Source organism: Simochromis diagramma, unplaced genomic scaffold (assembly GCF_900408965.1).
Source record: "Simochromis diagramma unplaced genomic scaffold, fSimDia1.1 OVJJ01000816.1, whole genome shotgun sequence".
Classification (NCBI taxonomy): domain Eukaryota; kingdom Metazoa; phylum Chordata; class Actinopteri; order Cichliformes; family Cichlidae; genus Simochromis; species Simochromis diagramma.
The window spans coordinates 18,423,821-18,444,331 of record NW_024386908.1 but is presented as its reverse complement, the minus strand read 5'-3'; the positions used below and the strand labels follow the sequence as shown (position 1 = coordinate 18,444,331).

Genomic DNA, 20,511 nt, shown 5'->3' with positions numbered 1-20,511 from the left:
TGTGAGTGCTGCTGTGCACAGTGTTGTACTATCAGCGGGGTACTGCTGTCAGTATTCTGGGTCTCCTCCAGTGTCTTCAGTCATGTAGCATGTTGATGTTTCTGCCAGTACCGGGTCTGACCTCCAGGAGGTGCTGCTGCAACAGTTTGCATGACACGAGCAGAAGCTTCCGGGCCAGAGGGCCGTTTGTGGCTGCGGCAGGCTGATCGCCAACTGTTTCTTGCAAGCACGTTATGATGATTCCAGCTTTATTCTTGTAATATCAACAGAGGAGGGGCTCATTACTGCCTCTGTTGGTCTTAAAGCAGAAAACACCTACTGCTGTTATTTCTGAAAGCTGCAGGTATAATAGGTGTTTCTGTGTACGCCACAAGGGGCAGCGCAGAGCACCTTTTATAGCCAAAAACAAACACGGATTATAAAAAATACACCCCATCGTACTCTTGATAATGTTTATAAGCCACTTTCATGACAGTTTAAAACAATATGAGGCCATTTTTAAGTATATTTTATCACTTCTCCTACACAGTATCCATAACTGGTGTATTAGCAGTTAATGACTGATGATTAATGATGATTAGCAAGCATATTTAGTTACATATAATGGTGTGATTATGTTTATTTTAACTGTTTATTCACATATACATTGAGCATTGCAGTGTATTCTCAGTGTTGGAAAGTATTTCTTCATGTATCAATAGAGACGCTTCATATTATGTATTCATTTATGTGATTATAGCTGATTATGGTTATGAGTAATTCATTAAGAGGGGAAATGAGGTGATAAATGCTTGAAATGTCCTTTAATCTGTTTAGAACTGCTTCAAAGTGAGTTTGTTAAGGGTTCTGGCTTTAAAGCGGGAGTTTCATCCTCAGAAACAACTTTTAGTCATTTCGCTGGCCAGCCGTGGCTGCACTCTGACCTTTCGGGCCTTCGCCAAGAGGCTGTGGTGCCATTCGTCATTTCCTGTGACTTCTGAAGGCGTCAGTGTGGTTTAAGAAGAAGAAGAAACAAGTCTGATGTTTTGGAAAAAAGTTCTTTAGATCTCTTAATCGTGTGCGAATCAACAGAAGCAGCTGTGTGAAAACACGAGAAAGGGAGCTAGGCCTTATTTTCACACATCTGAAACGATGCTGCAGACTGAAAAGTAGCTGCAATTGTTGCTTTGAAGATGCGAAGCCAGGACTGAGTGTTTGGACAGAAACAGACGTGTGTTAAAGTCTTTACACACTTCATTTAAAGCGCACTGAGGTCTTGACAGCTACAGTAAATAGGTGCAGATGGTAACACTTCACTTTAAGTGCCCGTATTTGACATTTAAGAGCAGCATGTAAACATTTAATAGAAGTGGTAATGCTGTACGGCAGCTGTAAGCAGATATGAACATGTAAATGTGACTAAAAGCAAAATCTGACTACATTTCATGTGTTTAAGCATTAAAGTTCACTCTTACAGCTGCATTACAGTGTGTCACAGACCATGTGAGGCACATTTACATACTTCACTCTGCTTTCCAGTCCTCAATCTGATGTGAGGTCGAAGTGACCATGGCAGCCACAGCCGAATGCAAACTGGAATGAGCAGTTCACAATACGAAGAAATTATTTTTATTTTTTTTTTCTCAGTACTGATATAATTCTGCTTCTTTTTCTCTGTATGGCATGATGACCAGTGAAATGTAAAAGAAACCAGTTCAACCAGTGATGTATCAGCTTTGAAAAAATAAAGGAAAAAAAAAAACCACCCAGTAAGCTGCTGGGAGATTAAACACTGGTGCTGAAATGGTCTGAACTGGTTTCTTCCCAGTACGGAAACCCACAGTGGCAGCGGGAGGCAGGGGGGGGGGGGGGGGCAGTGAAGCCAAATGTAAAGTTAAAAACTAAAAAGCCTTAAATGAATAAAAGTGGTGCAATTTTGTAACAGCAACCTGTGATGTGGAGTCATTCTGAATTTCAGCCACTCGTAGAAATCAAACGGCGCAAATCACTCGAGCTCTAGTTACCATCTTCAAAGATCTGTGTCGACGATTGAGCTGCAAAACCAAGAAATGGTCACTGGGACTTCTTCAGCATCACAGACAAGGCTGTGTCCTATCTCTGCTCCTCTTCCCTGTCGCCCTGTAGCTGTTTAGAAAGGCCTCAGCGACCTGGACTTTGGCCTACACCTCGCTTTGCACAAACAGGATGAGATGAAGCTGCCAGGTATGACAACCAAGAAGCCACTAAGATGGACATTAAATACTCAGAGAGCACTTCCTACTACTGGACATATTCAACCAGTCACACACACTCACACTCTGATGGATGCACCAGGGGAAACTCTTGAGTTCAGCATCAGGAACCATCCGCCAATCTTCCAACTGGTCTACCACCCGAGCCGCATTGTGTGCGGATGTGGAGGCAGATGTTGGGGGATCTGCATCAAGAGCATATATGTCATGGCCTGAAGTTGGGGAGTGTGCATCAGTGTGAAACATGGGTATTGGAAGGTGGCAGCTGTGGGAACTAGAAGCTTAGTGTCATAGAATTCATAAGATCTAATACTTCTATCACATCACCACCAAAGTGGTGAACAAGTGGTTTGTGTAAACCCCACATTACCATCACCCACAGAAGACCGACTGATCCGTAACATCTTCAGCGTGGGGAACCATCAGATCTGGTGGTACTGAGATCAGAATCTCTGTTTGAAGATTAATGAATGAAATAATATATGCTTTAATAGATTATGACCCGAATCATTAGTGATGTCAATGCTGTCAACTGTTCCTGCATTATGAAACCTAAACATTACCATCTTGTTCACTTTTGGAGCCTGAAGTGAACATAAATCATTGTAAAACATAATTCTCTGCAAAGCTGTTGTTAAAAGGAAAAACGTTAATAGAGGTAGCATGTTTTTTTTAACCAGGCTGTAAAGTGGATGGTTTTAAATGGGAGCCTCTGGTGGACGTTGGAGGAACTGCCGGTTTTGTCTCTTCATCACTTGCTTCAGCTGGATTTAACGTGTCGGTTTCTGTTTCTATATAAAATACCAGATGTCTATGCTGCATTTCGACTTTTCCAGTAGGAGAAAACTAAACACCATGGTATGATTTTTCACAGGTGAGTACCTCCTGTGGGACATTTCACTGTTATGAATATGTTAAAATATCACAATAAATAATAGTCATTTTAATCCGACTAAACTGACTTAAATCTTGGTTTACGTAAACGGAATAATTAAAATAATGTAACCAGGAAATTCATGAGAATTATAATAATAATAATAATGGATTGGATTTATATAGCACTTTTCAAGGCACCCAAAGCGCTTTACAATGCCACTATTGAATCACACTCACATTCACACAGTGTCCTTGGGCCAACACCAGTAGGCGGGAGGGTAAAGTGTCTTGCCCAAGGACACAACGACCAGGACAGAGAGCCCGGGGATCGAACCGGCGACCTTCTGGTTACAGATGCGCTTCCCAACCCCCTGAGCCACGGTCGCCCCATTATATTTGTCTGTTGAATCTGTTACCCATTTATTATACCTTCACATCTGGGCTGCAGCTGTCCAATTTTCTGTTTAGCCGTTTTGACGACTTTGAGCCACGTGATTGATCTGCAGCTCTCACAACCTGACAACAGGTCAGTACACGTGTTGAAATAATTACGTTATTTTAATTTGATGTTTACAAGCTGCAGGATTGTATTAATATTAGGCAATATATTATTATACATAATTATATAATAAATTAAAACATTTTTTATTTAAGTAAACTTCCGGTTTCGTAGACAGCGCTGTAGCATTTGTAACACATCCAAGTGCTTTAATGGTGGTTTTACCCTGTTTGGACCTCTGCCTTCATAAGCTACCCCGGAGCAATATGTCGGTCCAGTGACGCACCGTCCTACGCCGCCCCGCTGTGGACGCGCCTGCGCACGACACTGAGCTGCCATGGCAACCGGGGTAGCTTGTTTCCGTGATTTAGTCCGAAGAGAGAAGCGGAGCCGGTCGTTAGCAGCATGTTGGTCAGGCTAGTTAGCTAGTTATAGCACATTAACCGACTAGTTAACGAGTTAACCTGTCGCGTGATGACAGAGGGGTGACTTCTCGCGGTGTCTGGAGAGCAGCAAGCGCGCCATGACCGTCCGATTCAAGGTAAACAACGCAACAGGTGTTAGCATTAGCAGCAGATGCTGCACAATGAGTTATCCTGACCCTCAGTCTGCACGTGATAGCAGAGGAGGGATTAATCTGGATTTAATCCGATGAAGTCAGATCATCCAAATCATTCAACACAACATACACCTCACTGCAACACCGAAAACACGTCGACCTGAAGCTGTTTCGCTTAAGAGTGCACCATATTACTGCTTTTATTTTGAAAGATGATTTTTCAGATAAAGACGTGAAGAACTGGCGCTGAACTTTTATAAATTGCAGAGTTTTATTTTGAAACTAACCGGTGGATGTAATGTCCTTAAATCTACCTGCACAGAAACAAGTTCCAATATTTATATTAAAAAATAATTAATCTATTGATGATTAATTGATCAGCAGTTTTTTCAATCATACTTCGTACCTGTTTCCATCCTGTGAGCTTTTGCACCTCTGTGTCTTTGTTGTAGAGTCAGACTGAGTATCAGAAGAGCTTTGGTGTTTCCCGCTCCAGAAATGCGTCTCCTCAGCGCTGCATGCCGTTGGCCGGTCTTCGCTCAGATGAGATGGGTAAGAAACACGAAACCACCACAATAAAACAAACACAAGCTGCACCTGAGCTCTGACATGAAGTGGTTGAACACATGAGATGTTCGTCTGTCAGGTGTCAGCAGGGAGCCGGGTCTTCAGCGCCTGAGGAGGCCTCTGGGCCCAGCTCAGTCCTCCACCTCTCTGCTCCATCCTCCAGGTGATGAGCAGCAGCACTCTCTGGCTCACAGAGCAGCGCCCCTCTGCTGGTAGGAACCCCATGCTGCTGCTGCATAATGAAGGTGTATATGAAGTAGAAGAGGCTGCAGATCCAGCTTTGACATCCAGCTGTGGCACAAGTGTCTTTAATGTGAGCGTCACACTGGAGTTCAAGGATGACTGCATTCAGTCACAAAGTCCTGTTTACCTTCATTGCTCTTTCTAACAGCCTCCACAAAGAGGCCAAATTGAACAGCAGGAGGAAAGCAGAAGTCGTTCACACTGTTCTCTGACTACAGATTAAGCCTGAAGTTTAGTTCATTTTGCTAAAACAGCTTTAACTAAAAGGTCAGACTCTCCAGGATGTTTCATTTGATCGTGTTTGTCTTATCAGTGAAAGAACGAGCCGGAAATTTTGATGATTCTCAAACTGACAGGTTTTAGGAGCCACTCAGCCCACAGGAGGATGCCCTCCCCAGAGCCCAATCCGCCAACAGCAAATCCCGGATCCCCTTCAGAGCCGGAAACTCCAGCCGGACCACGACCTGCTGAGGAACCGGCAGCTGATGGAAAACCTGGTGAGTAAATACATGAAGCAGCAGCTACGTGATGACTGATTCAAATATCATAAAGCAAAGAGAAACTAAACCAGCTCCAGATGACCGACAGACCTTTAATGTTCTGAGTGTTCAACACGCAGTTTCATGTTCTTTTTCTCCTCAGTGAAGCTCCGTCCCCTGCAGCCTGACAGCCAACCACAGCCCAGCCAGTCTGTGACAGCAGCAGCTAACGGGCAGCCAGCGCCATCAGGGGCTGAGGTGAAGTCCGCAAAAACTGACAAATCCCGATTGTTTCTTTGAAGACTATCCAACAGCATGTCATGTACTTGTCCTGTAGATCGATTATGCGCTGAGACAAAAGGCGGGGCTGAGATCAGGAGGTCAAAGGCCAGGAGGGAAGCACTCAGAGTATCACAGACAATTTGGATGGAAGAAGCCAACAGCCACTGCTGCTTCGCCCATACTGACTGCAGAGCAGGTGAGACCAGATGCACACCTATGTTTGAGCTCCCACAGATCCAGGTGTGCTGCTGCAGAGCAGGCCCACCGACGGCTCATAAACCAAACATGCGGTGCTCCTCAGGTGTGACCTGGACGTTACCCTGAGGAGCCTTGTGTCCAGCACACTCCGATCAATAAAAACTGCCGAGTGCAAGAAAAATAAAAACTGTAAATATATTTCCAGTAAATTAGCTCGAGATCATAATTTCAAAGACAGTGAGTTTCATAAAAGTCTCAGCCAATCAGAGTCATTTTGTAGAGTTTCTAACATGCTGCATTTTTTGTCTTGTTTTTATTAGTCGTTAAATTTATGAAAGCATCTTATTTTTAAAAGTTGCAAAAGTTTATCATCTGTGTACAAGTGTAAATAAAACACAGAAATAAAATAAATAGAAAAATTAAAGAAAAAGAGTAAAAAAGTTAATAGATAATATTAGGAATTATGCTTGTTTCATTGTGGTGCATTTAATGATAAACGTACAGTTTTAGTGAGTCATTTGAAACAGTTTCTAAATAAATGGATGAATGGGACTGTAAATAAATGGAAGCATTCATAAAAGTAAAATATTCACATCAAAGAAATGAAATGAATTTGTATTCGTAAAGTTTTTTATTTCACAACCGGAACTGAAATGAAATTAAGTCGGAAACATTCATTTCTGTAACATTTTCAGATCAGTCGCACATGATCTTACGTGGTCAGTACACACAAACAAAACAGTGAAGAAGGCGCAGCAGCGCCTCTTCTTTCTCAGGAGACTGAAAAGATTCGGCATGAGCCCCCGCATCCTCAGGACCTTCTATCACTGTGCCATTGAGAGCATCCTCACTGGATGCATCACCACCTGGTATGGCAACAGCACCGCCTACAACTGCAAAGCTCTCCAGCGAGTAGTGCGGTGCTCTGAACGGATAATTGGAGGTGAGCTTCCCTCCCTCCAAGACATCTACAGGAAGCGCTGCCTGAGGAAAGCGGGGAGGATCATCAAGGACTCCAGTCACCCCAGCCATAAACTGTTCAGACTGCTTCCATCAGGAAGGAGGTTCTGCAGCATCCGGTCCCGTACCAGCAGACTGAGAGACAGCTTCTTCCATCAGGCCATCAGACTGCTGAACACGTCATAGACACCTCAGCTTCACTACTGGAACTTCAACATTATGCACTCCACACTGTATATAAATGCCACTTGTTTTGCACATATTCAACTCTGTATAATTTATATATTTTATTATTATTATTATTATTATTATTATTATTATTATTGTTTTGTTTTGTTTTTTTACTATTTAATTTGTAAAAATGTGTATACACACACACACACACACGAAAATATTTAGTATACACATCCAGAAATGCATACACTATTATATATTGTACATATATTTATTAGTTTCAGGTTTGGCCATTCTTGTATTTTGCTCGTTTGTGTTGTTGTGTTTGCACATCTCTGTTGCTTGTGGGGCTCGCACACAAGAATTTCACTCGCATGTGCTGTGCCAGTGTGCCTGCACATGTGATGTGACAATAAAAGTGATTTGATTTGATTTGATGAATGCCACAAAGTGCTGACACTGTGTAAATCAACTGTTTTGTATAGTTTTTTACTGTGGTAATCATATGTGGTTGTCACAGATTTTACCCTTTGATGAATATGCCACTGCTTACTCAGAGTTTCTGGGTGGTTTGATAGCACGCTGTGTACTGCTGTGCACAGCAGGGGTCAGCACCGAGCTTTAAACACAGATACAGGGGCGCAGAATGAAAGGTGGAAACTAGATGATCACACCTGTGGATGCTGTGGATCCAGTTGATCTTTTCATTGATCGATTATCACTTCTGCTCTCCAGGTGCTGCACTCCAGCAGCCGGTCTGTCCCGCCCTTCAAGATAAACCCTGTCTCCATGAAAACAGAGTATCAGTGCAGCTTCCAGGGTCTGGCGCCACCTGCTGGCCCCCGGCTTCGGAAACACCTGGAGGGTCAGAGAGTCCCGCTCTTCCAAACATACAAGGTACAGATGTGTGCAGATGTGAAGACCTACTTAGTGTAGTGACCTCTGCCCTGAAAAGTCACATAGCATTTTTGAAGGTCACAGAGGCTCAGCTCGAGGCATCCTGATGCTGATTTCTGCACTTTATACTTTGGTTAATGGTGTGTTTGGATCCTCGAGTGTTTTTGGAAACCAAACCAGTTCATGTCTTTTTTTTCTGTCTTATATCTTTGAGTTTATATGTAATTCTGCAGTAGGAAGACTTTGCCCCACATTCATTTGCTGTTCTGCAGGCGAGACGATTCTTCTTTGTGTCCCGCCAAGCATCAGCCTCCAGGGCTGACTGGGTTAGATTTTATTGGTTTTGTGCAGGAGACTAGGAGAGAGAGAAGAGATGAGGAGGAAGTGAGGAGTATGACAGACAGAGTTGCTGGCGAGGTGAAGAAGAGTGTCAGATAGGCAGATAAGATTCCATTACCAGTGTGTCACAGTTAAAAGCTCTGCTTTCAGAACAGAAGCGGGAGAAATGAGACCTGTGAGTGTCAGTTTCCAGGAAGTCTCGGGCCATAAATGAGCAGGAATGGTCATGCAGAGCAGACTCCAGGTCAGTTAAAACAACCCTGAATGCATTCAGTGAGGTCGGCTCTGTGAAATTTCATGATTTCTGCGTGTGACTCAAGCACAAAGACCTGTAAATGTGATTTTTTTTTTAAGATTTGAGTATAATGGCACTTTGTAATGGATGTATGTCAGACTAAGAAAGTCACTGTAAATAAGCAGAAAGCAGAGGTTGAGTCAAGGAAGGGACCAAGCAGAGCATTTTGACTGTGTACTCTATTTTCATATTTTTTAAAGCTTTTGTTCCCAGAGGCATTCATACCATTACTCATCTTTAAAGCCATTAATCAGTGATGGTGTAGGTTTAAGTGTAACACCTCTTTAAGCAAACAGCCACAGCTGCTGATGAGCTGCACACACACATCTGTTCTGTTTCAACCTACAGACCACCAGGAGGAGGAAGGAAGAGTCACAGAAGAAGCCCCGCCTCCAGCGGGATGCTCTTCAGAGAGATATGCCCCCTCCGCGCCAAGTGCGGAGAGGATACAGGTGTGTGTTTGTGTTGCTGTGTTTTTTGTGCTCATAAACTAATTCATTAAATCGTTTGTTTGTGTCTGGCAGGATGTTAACAGAGTATGAGTCGAGCTTTCGTTCTCCCCTCTGCAGGATCCCAGAGGGAGGCGGAGCCATGGACAGCGCTGCCCAACAGGTCAGGATCCGGCGAAGCCGTTCACAGTGCTCAGCCTGTTTCACACATATTAATTTATGTATAGTTATGCAGGTGGAGACGCTATCAGACACTGACCAGAGGTCATAGCAGAGCACAGAAGAGGGAGGTTCAAAGTTTGTTTCTTACCTGGTTTATATGGAGGACCAAAACTGACAAAACCACAAATTTACAGAAATAAATCCTACAAAATGACCCAATCACAGTGCCCATCCTCTAACAGTGGGCCCTCTGCTCACAGTGCAGCTCAACCTTCCTTCACAGAGAACACCAAAGCTTGTCGGGCCTCCAACGGTGCCTTGTTCTCTGCACTGAGGAGAGCTCATGTGATAGGCCTGAAAGTGTCTGGAGATGCCTGAAACCGTTCCCATTCATCTCTGTCTCCTTATCTTTCACACAACCTGTTAACTGACTTCCTGAGTCAGGGTCAGATTGGGTGCTTGCTCTGCACTGTTACACAGCTTCCCCTCACTCTGAATTTGACATTTTCCACCATCCAGCAGCGGACAAACACACCGGAGGATTTAAAATAACGTGTTTAACATTCAGTGTTTCAAACAGTATTTAACCATGTTTAACTGTAAGCCCCAGTCATCAGCATTGATCACTGATCACCCTCAATGCTGCCTGAACAGAGTGTGTGTTTTCCTGTTTTGTGTTTCTGTGTGTGTGCGTGTGTGTGTGTGTGTTTGTATGTTGCTGATAGAAAACCAGAGTGCTAGTGTCAGCAGTAAAACCACAGAGCTTCATTTCAGGGAAACATGTCAGACTTAGTCATACACACACACACACACACACACACACACACACACACACACACACACACACACACACACACACACACACACACACAGGTATGCTCCTACCAGATGGATGGAAAGCGTTGTCACAGCAACATGAAACACTTTAAACTCTCCTGTTTCAACTGAATGTTTCTTGAAGCTGTTCCTGCAGCTCTATCCATGCTGCTGCTTTGCTGCTCTTATAGTGAGCTCCTGCTTCCCCCGCAGAGAGCATCTGCTGCCTGATGGAGGCAGTGCCCAGAGTCTGTGGTGCAGCTGGCTTTTGGGCCGCTCCAGCTTTGGGTTTTGTTGGTCCATCAGCTACAGAGAAGAGTGAAGTTCTTTAAAGATCTGAAGTGAAACTGAACGTGTCCACTGCAACCGCTGTCTCTGCGTCTCATGCCATCTTTTTAAATCTTTGACGTTTCATTCGAGCTTCTCCTGTTCCTCTTCAACCTTGCGGTAGCTATTTTGGCTTTTCCTACTCCTCAACCAATCAGCATTCAGCTTACACAGCGCAAGTGGGTTTCTGGAAGAAAGGCCTTTCTGCAGGCAAGGATCTACAAAAACACGCTGCACAAAGGCCTAACTGTTTGAAGGATGGGTGTGGAGTCCAGTGATAAAACGTTTTCACCATCACCATCTTTTCTGCACACTTGCTGGCTAACTAGTTGTCAGTCAGAAGTTTGTCTGACACTTAAAAAGACCAAAACAACCAAAATTGACTTTATATTTGATTCCAGGGGCATCAGACTGATCTTTGCTCGTCGGCAGCATGCAGCCTAGTTTGATCTAAAGTGGGTCAGACCAGTTCCATTTATAAATGGAAATAACCCACGCACGACTACAGAGGTGCTTCAAGGTCAAAATGTACACTGATCTTACAGCGTCGGGCACATATTTCTGTCCCTTTCTTTAACGTATGTATTGCATAACTGGCTGTAAACAGCAAGCATTTACAAAAGTCTTTTAATGTGGTTTGATTGTGAATTTCCGCCCTCCTAAAACCAGACCTCCATTCTTCACAGGAAACTTTGTGAAGTAGCATTCAGGAGTATATTTTTGAGGGTTTTGTCTCATAAAGTCAGTAGAAGATTAAAGCTACCTGTGCTGCAGATTCTTTCACACAGAAACAGCTGCTCAGTGAAAATAAGATCAGTGAATCTGTGGGAGGTGTAACCATCTGGTTAAGCTTTCCAAGCCTGCGGTGGCCTTCAAAAACTTCCAGTGTGTGCAGGGAAGTTGTCGGCTGGCGTCACAAGCTGTGAATTCATCAGGGCGACAGTTGTCAGAGAGAGGTGCAGCGTCAGGCTTACTGCTGCTGGGTTGCTCGGTTAGGTTCAGACTGGAAACATTCTGAGGTTTCAGAATAGGGTCAGGGTTATCCAGGGTTGGGCTGGGGTCAGGGTTGGGTGACTTTTTACAAGAATCTACTGTGACACATTACACAATCAGAGCAGATCAGCATCTTTATTAGCAGCTTCATTGTTAACTTTTGATCCCAGCATGATCTGAGAAAGGCGGAAGAACTTTTGAGCAAATGCACATTTGGTTGCGCAAACCTTTAAATCATTTCCCCTAAATCTGCAGGAAACTCGTCGTTCAGCACTTTCCTCCTGCTCACTCATTAATTTGCTAATGTGCCAATCACGTGCACCAACCAACACACTTTCTACGAATTTGTGTTGTCTTTTGATCCACTCTATTCCAATTATGCTCTTGTTGCCTCATCATGTTGCTGCGTTCCAAGTAACTTGGGCATGATTGGACTGCAGCATTCACTGTCGAATCTGTCAGGCTGCACAATATAGTCAACGTGCAAGTATTTAGATTTGTCATCTTTGTATAACTTTTAGGACAGAAGGGTTCATTGGAGCACATACAGATCTGGAAATGTTTGGACTGCTGACAGAGTTTTCTGAGTTTTTATTATACCTCTCAGAGCACATATGAAACAATCAGCTGAAGCTGAAGTGCAGATTTATCAGATTTCATGTCTCTAAAAAGGCTCAAAAGATGTGGAGGGTCTCAGGATCAGTGGATGCAGTATGAGCCAACAAAAGAGGACACCACACTGAACATGTGCCTCTGTAAAGTTTAGCAGTGAATGAAAGGGACTCAGGCATGGCATGACCCTATGTAGTTTGAGCTCCTCTTTGTACTCAGATTGCAAACTGTAGAATTTTTTGAGGGTCTAATGTTGTTGGTAGTCAAAGACAGCAGAGGGGGATGGTCTTAGGATCCTTTACATGAAAAAAACTCTTCAGAATGTAACACTGTCAAGCTTTAGGTATAATAGTTCAAGACTCTTTGAGAGGTACCAAAGTAACTAATGGTTATTTCTATACGTTGTTGAATTTGTTTGGGATCCAGTGGTTCCTGGTCAGTCTTGTTGCTTTAACCTCGTCCTGTGTAGAAACACCTTGATAACAGTGTATTTGACATCAACAAGAAAAGTCAGGAGGTGCTAAATCATTAGGAAGCTGCCTCAGGCAACCCTGACGCTCTAAAGGCAGTCTGGTGAGTAACTGCTGGACTGAAACTATCTTCAGCCAGTCTTAATGTAAATGTATAAAGTGTATTAAGAAATATTGTTGTAGCTGCTGCTTTTGTTGGAGCTCCTTTAGAGTGACAATTAGAAAGTTCTTTCCTAACAGGGAATATTTTTGACATAATTTTTGCATCCGTCTTCAAAACCTTTTGCTTTATCCCTGCCTTTATCCCACTGTGCAGATGCTATAGAAAGGACTGATGATGTAACATGATGCATTTCTTGCTTATTACCTTTTTTAGAAGGCAGGATAAAGCTGCCGAGGCTTTGGCTGCTTACGGTTACTGCTCAGACTTAAAGATCATTTGTGGTCGATTGTATGCTGTCACGGAAGTATCTGTCCGTGCTGTTTAAAGTTGTGGTTCTTGTTTGATAGCTGTGGTGTGTCAGCACTACACCACAGGAGTTCAGGGATACAGAAGCTTCCACTAAGACTTTAACTGATGTGTTCCAGTTAGGATATTAACACCAAACACCGTTACAGTCAGTGAAGACTACCTGACTACCTGACAGTCACAGCTGAGACAGTAACTACACACTGTGGTCACAAACAGCTGCAGTTTTCTGCTAAACACACAATGCTGTATCTCAGCCTTTTTATGTGGTCACAGACAATGGAAACTTTACTTCAAGTAAACAGAGAAATTATCCAGAAAAAAGAAATCCCCCTCTGTGACCATAAGGGGGTTTCATAGCATTCCTATGCAAACTTCAGAGTAAAGAAGACAATGCACAATGGCAGCAATGTTAAAAGTTCATCAAATTAATCTTAATTGGCCCATAAAAAAGTCAGATCAGTAACCTGAAATATTCAACTCATGATGGTAAAACAGAGAAAATCTTTGACACTTTAGAAGCTGTTACAAGTAAAGGTTTGACATTTTTATCATTGTGAAAATTACTTTATATATTATTTGACTGTTTTATCCCTAAAATTTGAAGTTTACGTCTGTCTTTCGAGAGAGAAAACCATGGTCTTAATTACGTTTTCCTCTCTTACCCAGTTAACATCCTCGAGGTCACCAGGAACCTGTCAAGTGTTACAGTTAAGTTTTGTTTTAGCTGCATGCTAAATTAGCACATTTTTAAAAACTAGATATTAACATTTATTTCAACTTTAACATTTTCTGCTTAAAGCGTTTCCATATGCGTGTTCAAAGCCTTGCAGAAATGGCTGGAAGTGAACCCTAACCCTAGATAGGTTGGCGGTGACCTATGTGTGTGGAAGTTAAGTTGAAACCACTCCACTCTGGTGTTTTTTACTTTTCAGTGGCATAGAAATATGGGCTCAAATTGTGGTCATAAATATTTTGTACTTGTTTGTAAAAAATATTTACACAAGTTGCAATTTTTTTTTTTTTGTTAAGGTCTGCTTACAGATACAAAGCAAAATACTATGTGTAAAACTCTGCGCTCAAGTTCCCTGGCTGTGTGTGACTTTCAACTTGCAAGTACAAATTTTGACCCAATTTTTCTTCCTTTCAGCTGATTGGTCAATGTCATGTCAATCACAAACTTAACAATCCAATCAGAGAACAGATGGATTTGGCTGTTGGTGGAGTGCTTTCCTGAGCTTCAGGTCCTGGAAGGGTAATACAGTTTAAAGCTGGAGGATCTCTATATTAATACAGTGGTCCCTCGTTTATCGCAGGAGTTAGGCTCTAAAAATAATCTGTGGTAGAAAGTGCTTTGAGTACGGAGCATTGAGTTGAAAGGCACTATAATAATAATATTAATAATGGATTGCATTTATATAGCGCTTTTCGAGACCCTTAAAACGCTTTACAATTCCACTATTCATTCACTCTCACATTCACACACTGGTGGACTATGTAAGTACCAGCCCATTTACCATTCATGTCTGGATTATATCATCTTTATTTTGATTTTTGAAAGTGGATGAAGTCACGGGAAGAAAAGTGCACCACAGTTTGGTCGTTTCCTCTGAGTGTCTGACCTCTCAGGACGTTACAGAAGAGTTCCACACCGACAGCCTCAACCTGGAGGATGAATCCCAGTGAAACAATCACAACCATTTTCCTGGTCTCGCTCCTCACCTGATCTTCTGCTTTCAGTATTAGATAATGTAAATTTTTCTACTGAAAACTTCTAGATTGAAGTAGAGGTTTTATTGTCATAAGCACAGAGGAAATAAACACAGCAGTTTACACGGTACAAATGAGAAAGTGCAATAGCAGATAATAATAGTTACAGCAGTGATAGGGTAGGAGAGGGGCAGTACTGATTGTCTTATTCAGGAGTCCGCCCTTGATTTCAGACCACTGTAGCATATACTGAAGGGCAGAAGTTTGGGTAGGCGATGTTATGGACACTCTGTACAATCCTGTAGGTGTAAATGTCCTGTAGTGACATCAAGGCTGCTCCTGAGATGTACTAAGCTGCAGGAGATAAGTCTTCCTGTTCTGAAGCTGCACTGTGACTGAGGTAGCGACTGCACATCTGTAAACGTTGCTAAGGACTTTGGCCGATATTCCAAATTTCTTCAGCAAAGTTAAGTCTGTGCTATGATTTCTTTAGAAGCTGCTGGATGCTGCAAGACCAGGTGAGATCACACATGTACATGCCTTGATCTTATCTGCACTTAGGGAAAGGTTATTTTCCACCTGGCCTCCAGTCTTGCCTCATCTCTGCACAATGACTGTATTGTCATCCGCAAACTTCATAATGCTGGTGTCAGACTCACCGCGCACACAGTGTTTACAGTTCTGATACTCATACAGTTTCTGACCGACTGGCGTCTGTGGCCAGTTATCTGAAGTTCATTTAGATAATGCTTTAAAACAGCTATCCAACTAAGTTCTTACGGTAATTCAGTTACAGTCTTAACCTCCATGAGCTGCTTATTACAGCCAGCAAAAAATGTCTGGAAATAAAGACTTCCTCCTTAGAAGGTGGGATGATCCATTTATTTGTTTCCAGGTGAAGGAGTTGAGGCAGAAGGCGTTGTTGTATCGTCATCGCGCCTGGGGGACCAACTTTTCCAGAGACCATCTGAGCCAGCTGGTATCCGAACACAATGCTCTGTGGGAGCCGACGGACACCACGGTCTCAGCTAATGACCCCGCCTCCCCTCGCTTTCCCCCCGACTCCTCACCTGACCGCAACAGCTACAGCACTTCCTGTGTGGAGCCCCTGGACCTGGCTAGGTGAGAGATGCAACTGGTTAGAAGTAAAAGAAAGAACTGAACGCTGCTCTGTGCTGATTTCTGTCGTCTGTTCAGTCACTCCAGTAAGAGATCCTCCATCGCAGGCTCAGAAACACAGCAAATGAGCAAGGACACACGAATAAAAAAACAAGCCGTACCGGGACCTCCTGCTGAACGCCGTACAGCCTGGGGGGAAGAAGAAAAAGAAGATGAAGAAGAAGAGGAAAAACAGGAAGAAGAAGAAACTACAGATGAGTGAGTTTCCTCTTTACAATCTCTCTTTTCTCTCACTGTTCTCTGTGAAAGGATAGTGGAGTAATGGAGGGACTGTCTCTACTGGATTTGACAGATAATCTCAGGAGTTTATTGAGAAAAAATGAGAAAAAAATAGAAGAAGAAATTATTTTAAAAGGTCAGATTGAAGTTTGAGTTATCCAGAAAAATAAAGGAAATAAGCCTGATGAGGCTGGTGACAAATGAAAGGAAAAACCAGGACAAACTGTCAGAGATCCTGGATACTCGTCTGGTTTTTTTCCCTTCAATCTGTCACCTCTCTGTAGATGAGAACACACTACAGCCAATCAAATGCAGCACCAAGGAATGACATCATCAATCATAAAGACCAGGACAGACCCACAGGTTAGATGAGGTCTGCTGCAGCTGGTTTAAAGGTTCAGTCGTCTGCTAGCATTAGCTGGTTAGCTCACATGAAACCGACGTGACGTCTGAGAGGAGACAGAAGGGCCTCGATTCAGCTCCATTTCTGCTGAAGAAAACAGTGACTCAAAAGTTTGACACTCAGATCAAAGCAGCCTCGCTCATTCTCAGGAACTGTGTGTGTGTGCGTGCGTGTGTGTGTGTGTGTGTGTGTGTGTGTGTGTGCGTGCGTAGAGAGGAAGGAAGGCTGCCAACTCCCGAGATAAAAATGAAGCCGGTTCAGAGGACTCATCACGACCTGACCACCCCTGCTGCTGGTATGCAGACATCTTTCCTTCACATTAGATAGATAAATTTCATATTTAATAAGTAAATAGATGCAGTGTAACCTGTAACAATAAGCTGGTTCGAGTCGAGTTCGAGTTCTGTGACCTAATCACATTTAATCCGGCATCAACTGCATGCAGGTTAAAAAGGTTTTTTACCAGATCTTAAACCCACTGGCTCCCATCTGAGCTTTTTATTTGCTTTTTAAGTGTTTGAGGTCCAAGTCGTCAGGAATCCAACACCAACCCTACCAGTTGTAGAAAAGCAGAGTGGTCATGTTTTGTCTCCCGATTGCCAAGACCTGGGAGAAGAATATTAACTAAACTGAAATTACACATTCTGAATGGATTGAAGTTCATCGGAATCCACGAGGAAAGACCAACATGTAAAAAAAACTCGGATATCTGTCAGCTGTAATTCTCATTCATTTATCCCAAAGACTTATGCATATTCCCATTACTTACTTTGACATTTATCTTTTGTTCTACTGATGGATTTTATTATTAAACATGACCAATGTTTCAGGTAATGAAGTCAAGTAGTCAGTGTGAGCCAGAAGCTCAGTTTATCACAGTTTTTTTTTTTTTGCTTTTAGGGCTGTGTGATGTCAAAGAGCCTATATACGAAGGGCTTACCAATCAGAAGAGTGTGTTAAAGGGAGAGGAGCTAAAACAGAATTTGTCAGACAGAGAATGAACTGAGGGTCCGCACTAAGGCCCTGTGTAAGATAAAGAAGGATTATTGTGATCTGTGAATCATGCAAAGCCACGCTGGTAGAGTCAAAAATAAATTGGTATAAATGAGCAGATGTTACTGCCAGCACATAAATACATTAATGCCTGTGATTGTCCTGCAGGAGGCGCTATATTGGTTGGGAAACTGAGGAGCACTGATGGCTCTTCTCCACTCAAACATCAGGTAGTGATGAAAGTATAGATCATCTGAACTTAAATGATATCGGCTTGTGACACTGATGTGATTCTTTCTGTGTTCAGAGATGTGGGTCGGCTGTTTCCATGGCAGCAGGGTCAGAAACACCAGCCAAACGTAAGGAAGCGTGGTCAGACAATATCGCTGTCTCCTATAGCCCAGCCCATGACCACAAATCAGCCTCCAGCCCTTCGTTTAAACCAACCAGGATGAAGCAAACACTTTCACCTGCTGCAGCGCCACTGCCTCTTGTCCCGGCCCCGCTGCATGGTTTCCAGGGCACCCTGAGACACCCGGACTTTCAGCACAACGGTGAGCATCAGAACTGGAATTAAGGCACTTGATTGGGCTGTGCAGTGGTGTGGAAAGACCTGGAGAAAGCCACCAGTTCTGTTACTGAGCAGTTAGAACAGATTTAAAGTACAAGCTCATCAGCAGGCAGGATTGCTCGAAATAAGCAGGTGTCATTTTATATAAACTGCCTCTAAGTTTTGATTGGTCACTCAGTCTATTAGTATTCCTGCAGCCTATCAGGATCAAGTTGTGTTAAAGGGTTGGAAGTGGCCTCCAAAACCGTGTTAGGATTAGAGATCATCGTCTTCTTCAGACCTCTTGCCATGTTCTTATCCCCTCAGCAAGCGGATGAGACCTCAGACCTTCATACATACGATTCATAAACTGTTCATAGTTCAGTGAGAAGTGATCATTTGGAAGAGTTCAACTTGATTTATTGCACAACAGAATTTAGTAATAAACTCTCCAGTGGTTAGACCAGGGTGAAGAAGAGATGGGGAGGGAGGTCTCAGTCTGACAGGCAGACTGATAGAAGAGTGCTGAGATTGAAAGCATGAAGGCTCATTGGCTCACAGAATGTGAGGGAGACAATGATTAGACTAGACCAATGATGTCACCATTAAGTTTGGCAGTATGGGAAAAAGAAGAATAGACTAGCAGCTGAATAGCCAAGTGAGCAGGGAGGTGAGGGATTACAGGTCTTCCTTCATGAAATTACACATAAGGTTAATCATTAGAGACTGTAAATTAAAGATGGAGTCTCCACTTTGGAGATTTAAATGTAGCATTCTGGCTACCACGTTGTTGTTCTCTGTAGCTGCAAGTGACTGTGTTTGAGCAACAGGTTGGAGTGCTAAGCTATTAATTAATGCTGGCTAGTTAGCATAGACTTACTCATCAAAACTGGAGCTCCGAGTTCTTGGACGATCTTTTGGCACAGTTACAATACAGCAGTCATATTATTGGTCAGATAATTGTATTAAAAATAATACAAAAAACATCAACAGCACAAACATGGTCTAGAGGTAGAGTTCAGTGACTCCAGTTAGATGAGGTGAAGTCTAGCAGACAGCTAGCACCTTTCAATCAATAAAATACATGCCAGTCAAAGAGGCCAATATAATACTACTACTACTACTACTACTACTACTACTAATAATACTAATAATAATAATAATAATAATAATATAATTTAAAAAATATAATAATACAGACTGTAGGCCTTCAATTCAACCGGGCTAAGCTAAATAAAGGTTCAGCTCCTGTAGATCTGTTATGAAAGAAGACAATAGTTACAGAGATAAAACAGTGTTTGTATCAGGCTGTGAACATGTTTATTTCTGCTGTAAACAGATTTTTATCATGTGAGCCTGTGTTGACTGACTGACTGCTGGAGCCTCAAGAGGAGCTGGAGGAACTACATGCTTTGGCAGTTTTTGAGTAAACATGAAAAGTGTTACATTTAATGTGGAGAGCGTGGCAGAGACATACTCCTCTGCACAGCTGCAGGTGTAACACTGGAGCACTTTTATGAATTACTCCTCAGTCCTGATTATACAAGCAGCTCCTCCTGCTGCAGACAGACGGATGGCCTGACCTTCCCCTCGGCTCCTCACTTCCTTCTCATTTTCTTTTCAGATTTCATTTTTCTCAACAGCTCGGATTTCATATTGAGACCTGAACACAGGGAAAGATAGTGTACTACAGGAGGCAATCTGTGCGTGTGTGATTGTGTGTGTGTATATGTGTGTGTGTATATGTGTGTGTGTGTGTGTGTGTGTGTGTGTGTGTGTGTGTGTGTGTGTGTGTGTGTGTGTGTATGTCTGCACGTCTTTGCCAGCGACTGATCAATGAATCTGGTTGTTGTGCATGTTCTTAGGTGAGCTGGGGTTGAGGTTCAGGGAGCGTCCGTGTCCGGGCGGAGGCTGTGGCTCAGACGAAGGTGAACCAAATGTCTTTTAAGATAAACTCCTTCTAATTAAAATGACAATTATTTGACTTTTTTTTTTTCTTTTTGCATCTGTTACCCAGACGACAGGGTCTCTGTGCTGTCATGGCGCTCTGGAGCCTCCTGCTCCATGGCGTCCGCCGTTCTGGAGCGCGCTCAGAAGAGACGGGAGGACTTCTGGGGGAAGAGATGACCCAGCGTGTTTTTTAATGTAGTCAGGATGAGGTTTTTATAGATTAATTTAAATAAGAGAGATAATCGTGTGTTTTACTGATTTTACTGTAATCCTTTGACCTTTGAGAGAAATACAAATGAAAATGATAATACACTGACTCAATTTTGTTTCCTTTTACTCGACTTTCCTTAAAACTCCAGGACTTTAAAATCTTTGAAAAAATGTAGACGTGTTGGTGTGAAACAGGCATGAATTCTTCCTCAGGTTTTGAGGGAATGAGGTCAGACCGGTCAGTCGGACAAAAGTTTCCACCAAAGTCGTGACAGTGACACACTTTGAAGGGACACACAGCGACAGCTTATTTTAGTTCCTTATGAACACAACTGTACATAGATTCAATATAATTAAGTTCAATTTTATTTACATAGCGCCAAATCACAAACAAAAGTTG

General features: G+C 42.8%; 1 protein-coding gene across 3 annotated transcripts; it reads left to right on the top strand.

The window, feature by feature from the left end:
* Nucleotides 1-3,689: 3,689 nt before the first annotated feature.
* Nucleotides 3,690-20,211, top strand: mdm1 (Mdm1 nuclear protein). 3 transcript variants are annotated; one of them, XM_040035875.1, is made up of 16 exons: nt 3,690-4,147; nt 4,618-4,717; nt 4,812-4,944; nt 5,332-5,472; nt 5,618-5,712; nt 5,792-5,932; nt 7,804-7,965; nt 8,948-9,051; nt 9,124-9,211; nt 15,503-15,729; nt 15,805-15,984; nt 16,621-16,703; nt 17,570-17,631; nt 17,709-17,955; nt 19,817-19,879; nt 19,969-20,211. In XM_040035875.1, exons 3-16 carry the CDS (start codon nt 4,899-4,901, stop codon nt 20,076-20,078), a joined length of 1,749 nt encoding a protein of 582 aa, XP_039891809.1. In that variant the 5' UTR covers nt 3,690-4,147; nt 4,618-4,717; nt 4,812-4,898; the 3' UTR covers nt 20,079-20,211. The 3 variants fall into 3 exon arrangements, with proteins under 3 accessions (XP_039891809.1, XP_039891810.1, XP_039891811.1); XM_040035876.1 differs by having other exon boundaries at nt 3,693-4,147; nt 9,169-9,211; XM_040035877.1 differs by lacking the exons at nt 3,690-4,147; nt 4,618-4,717 and having other exon boundaries at nt 4,826-5,045.
* The last annotated feature ends 300 nt before the right edge of the window (nt 20,212-20,511 follow it).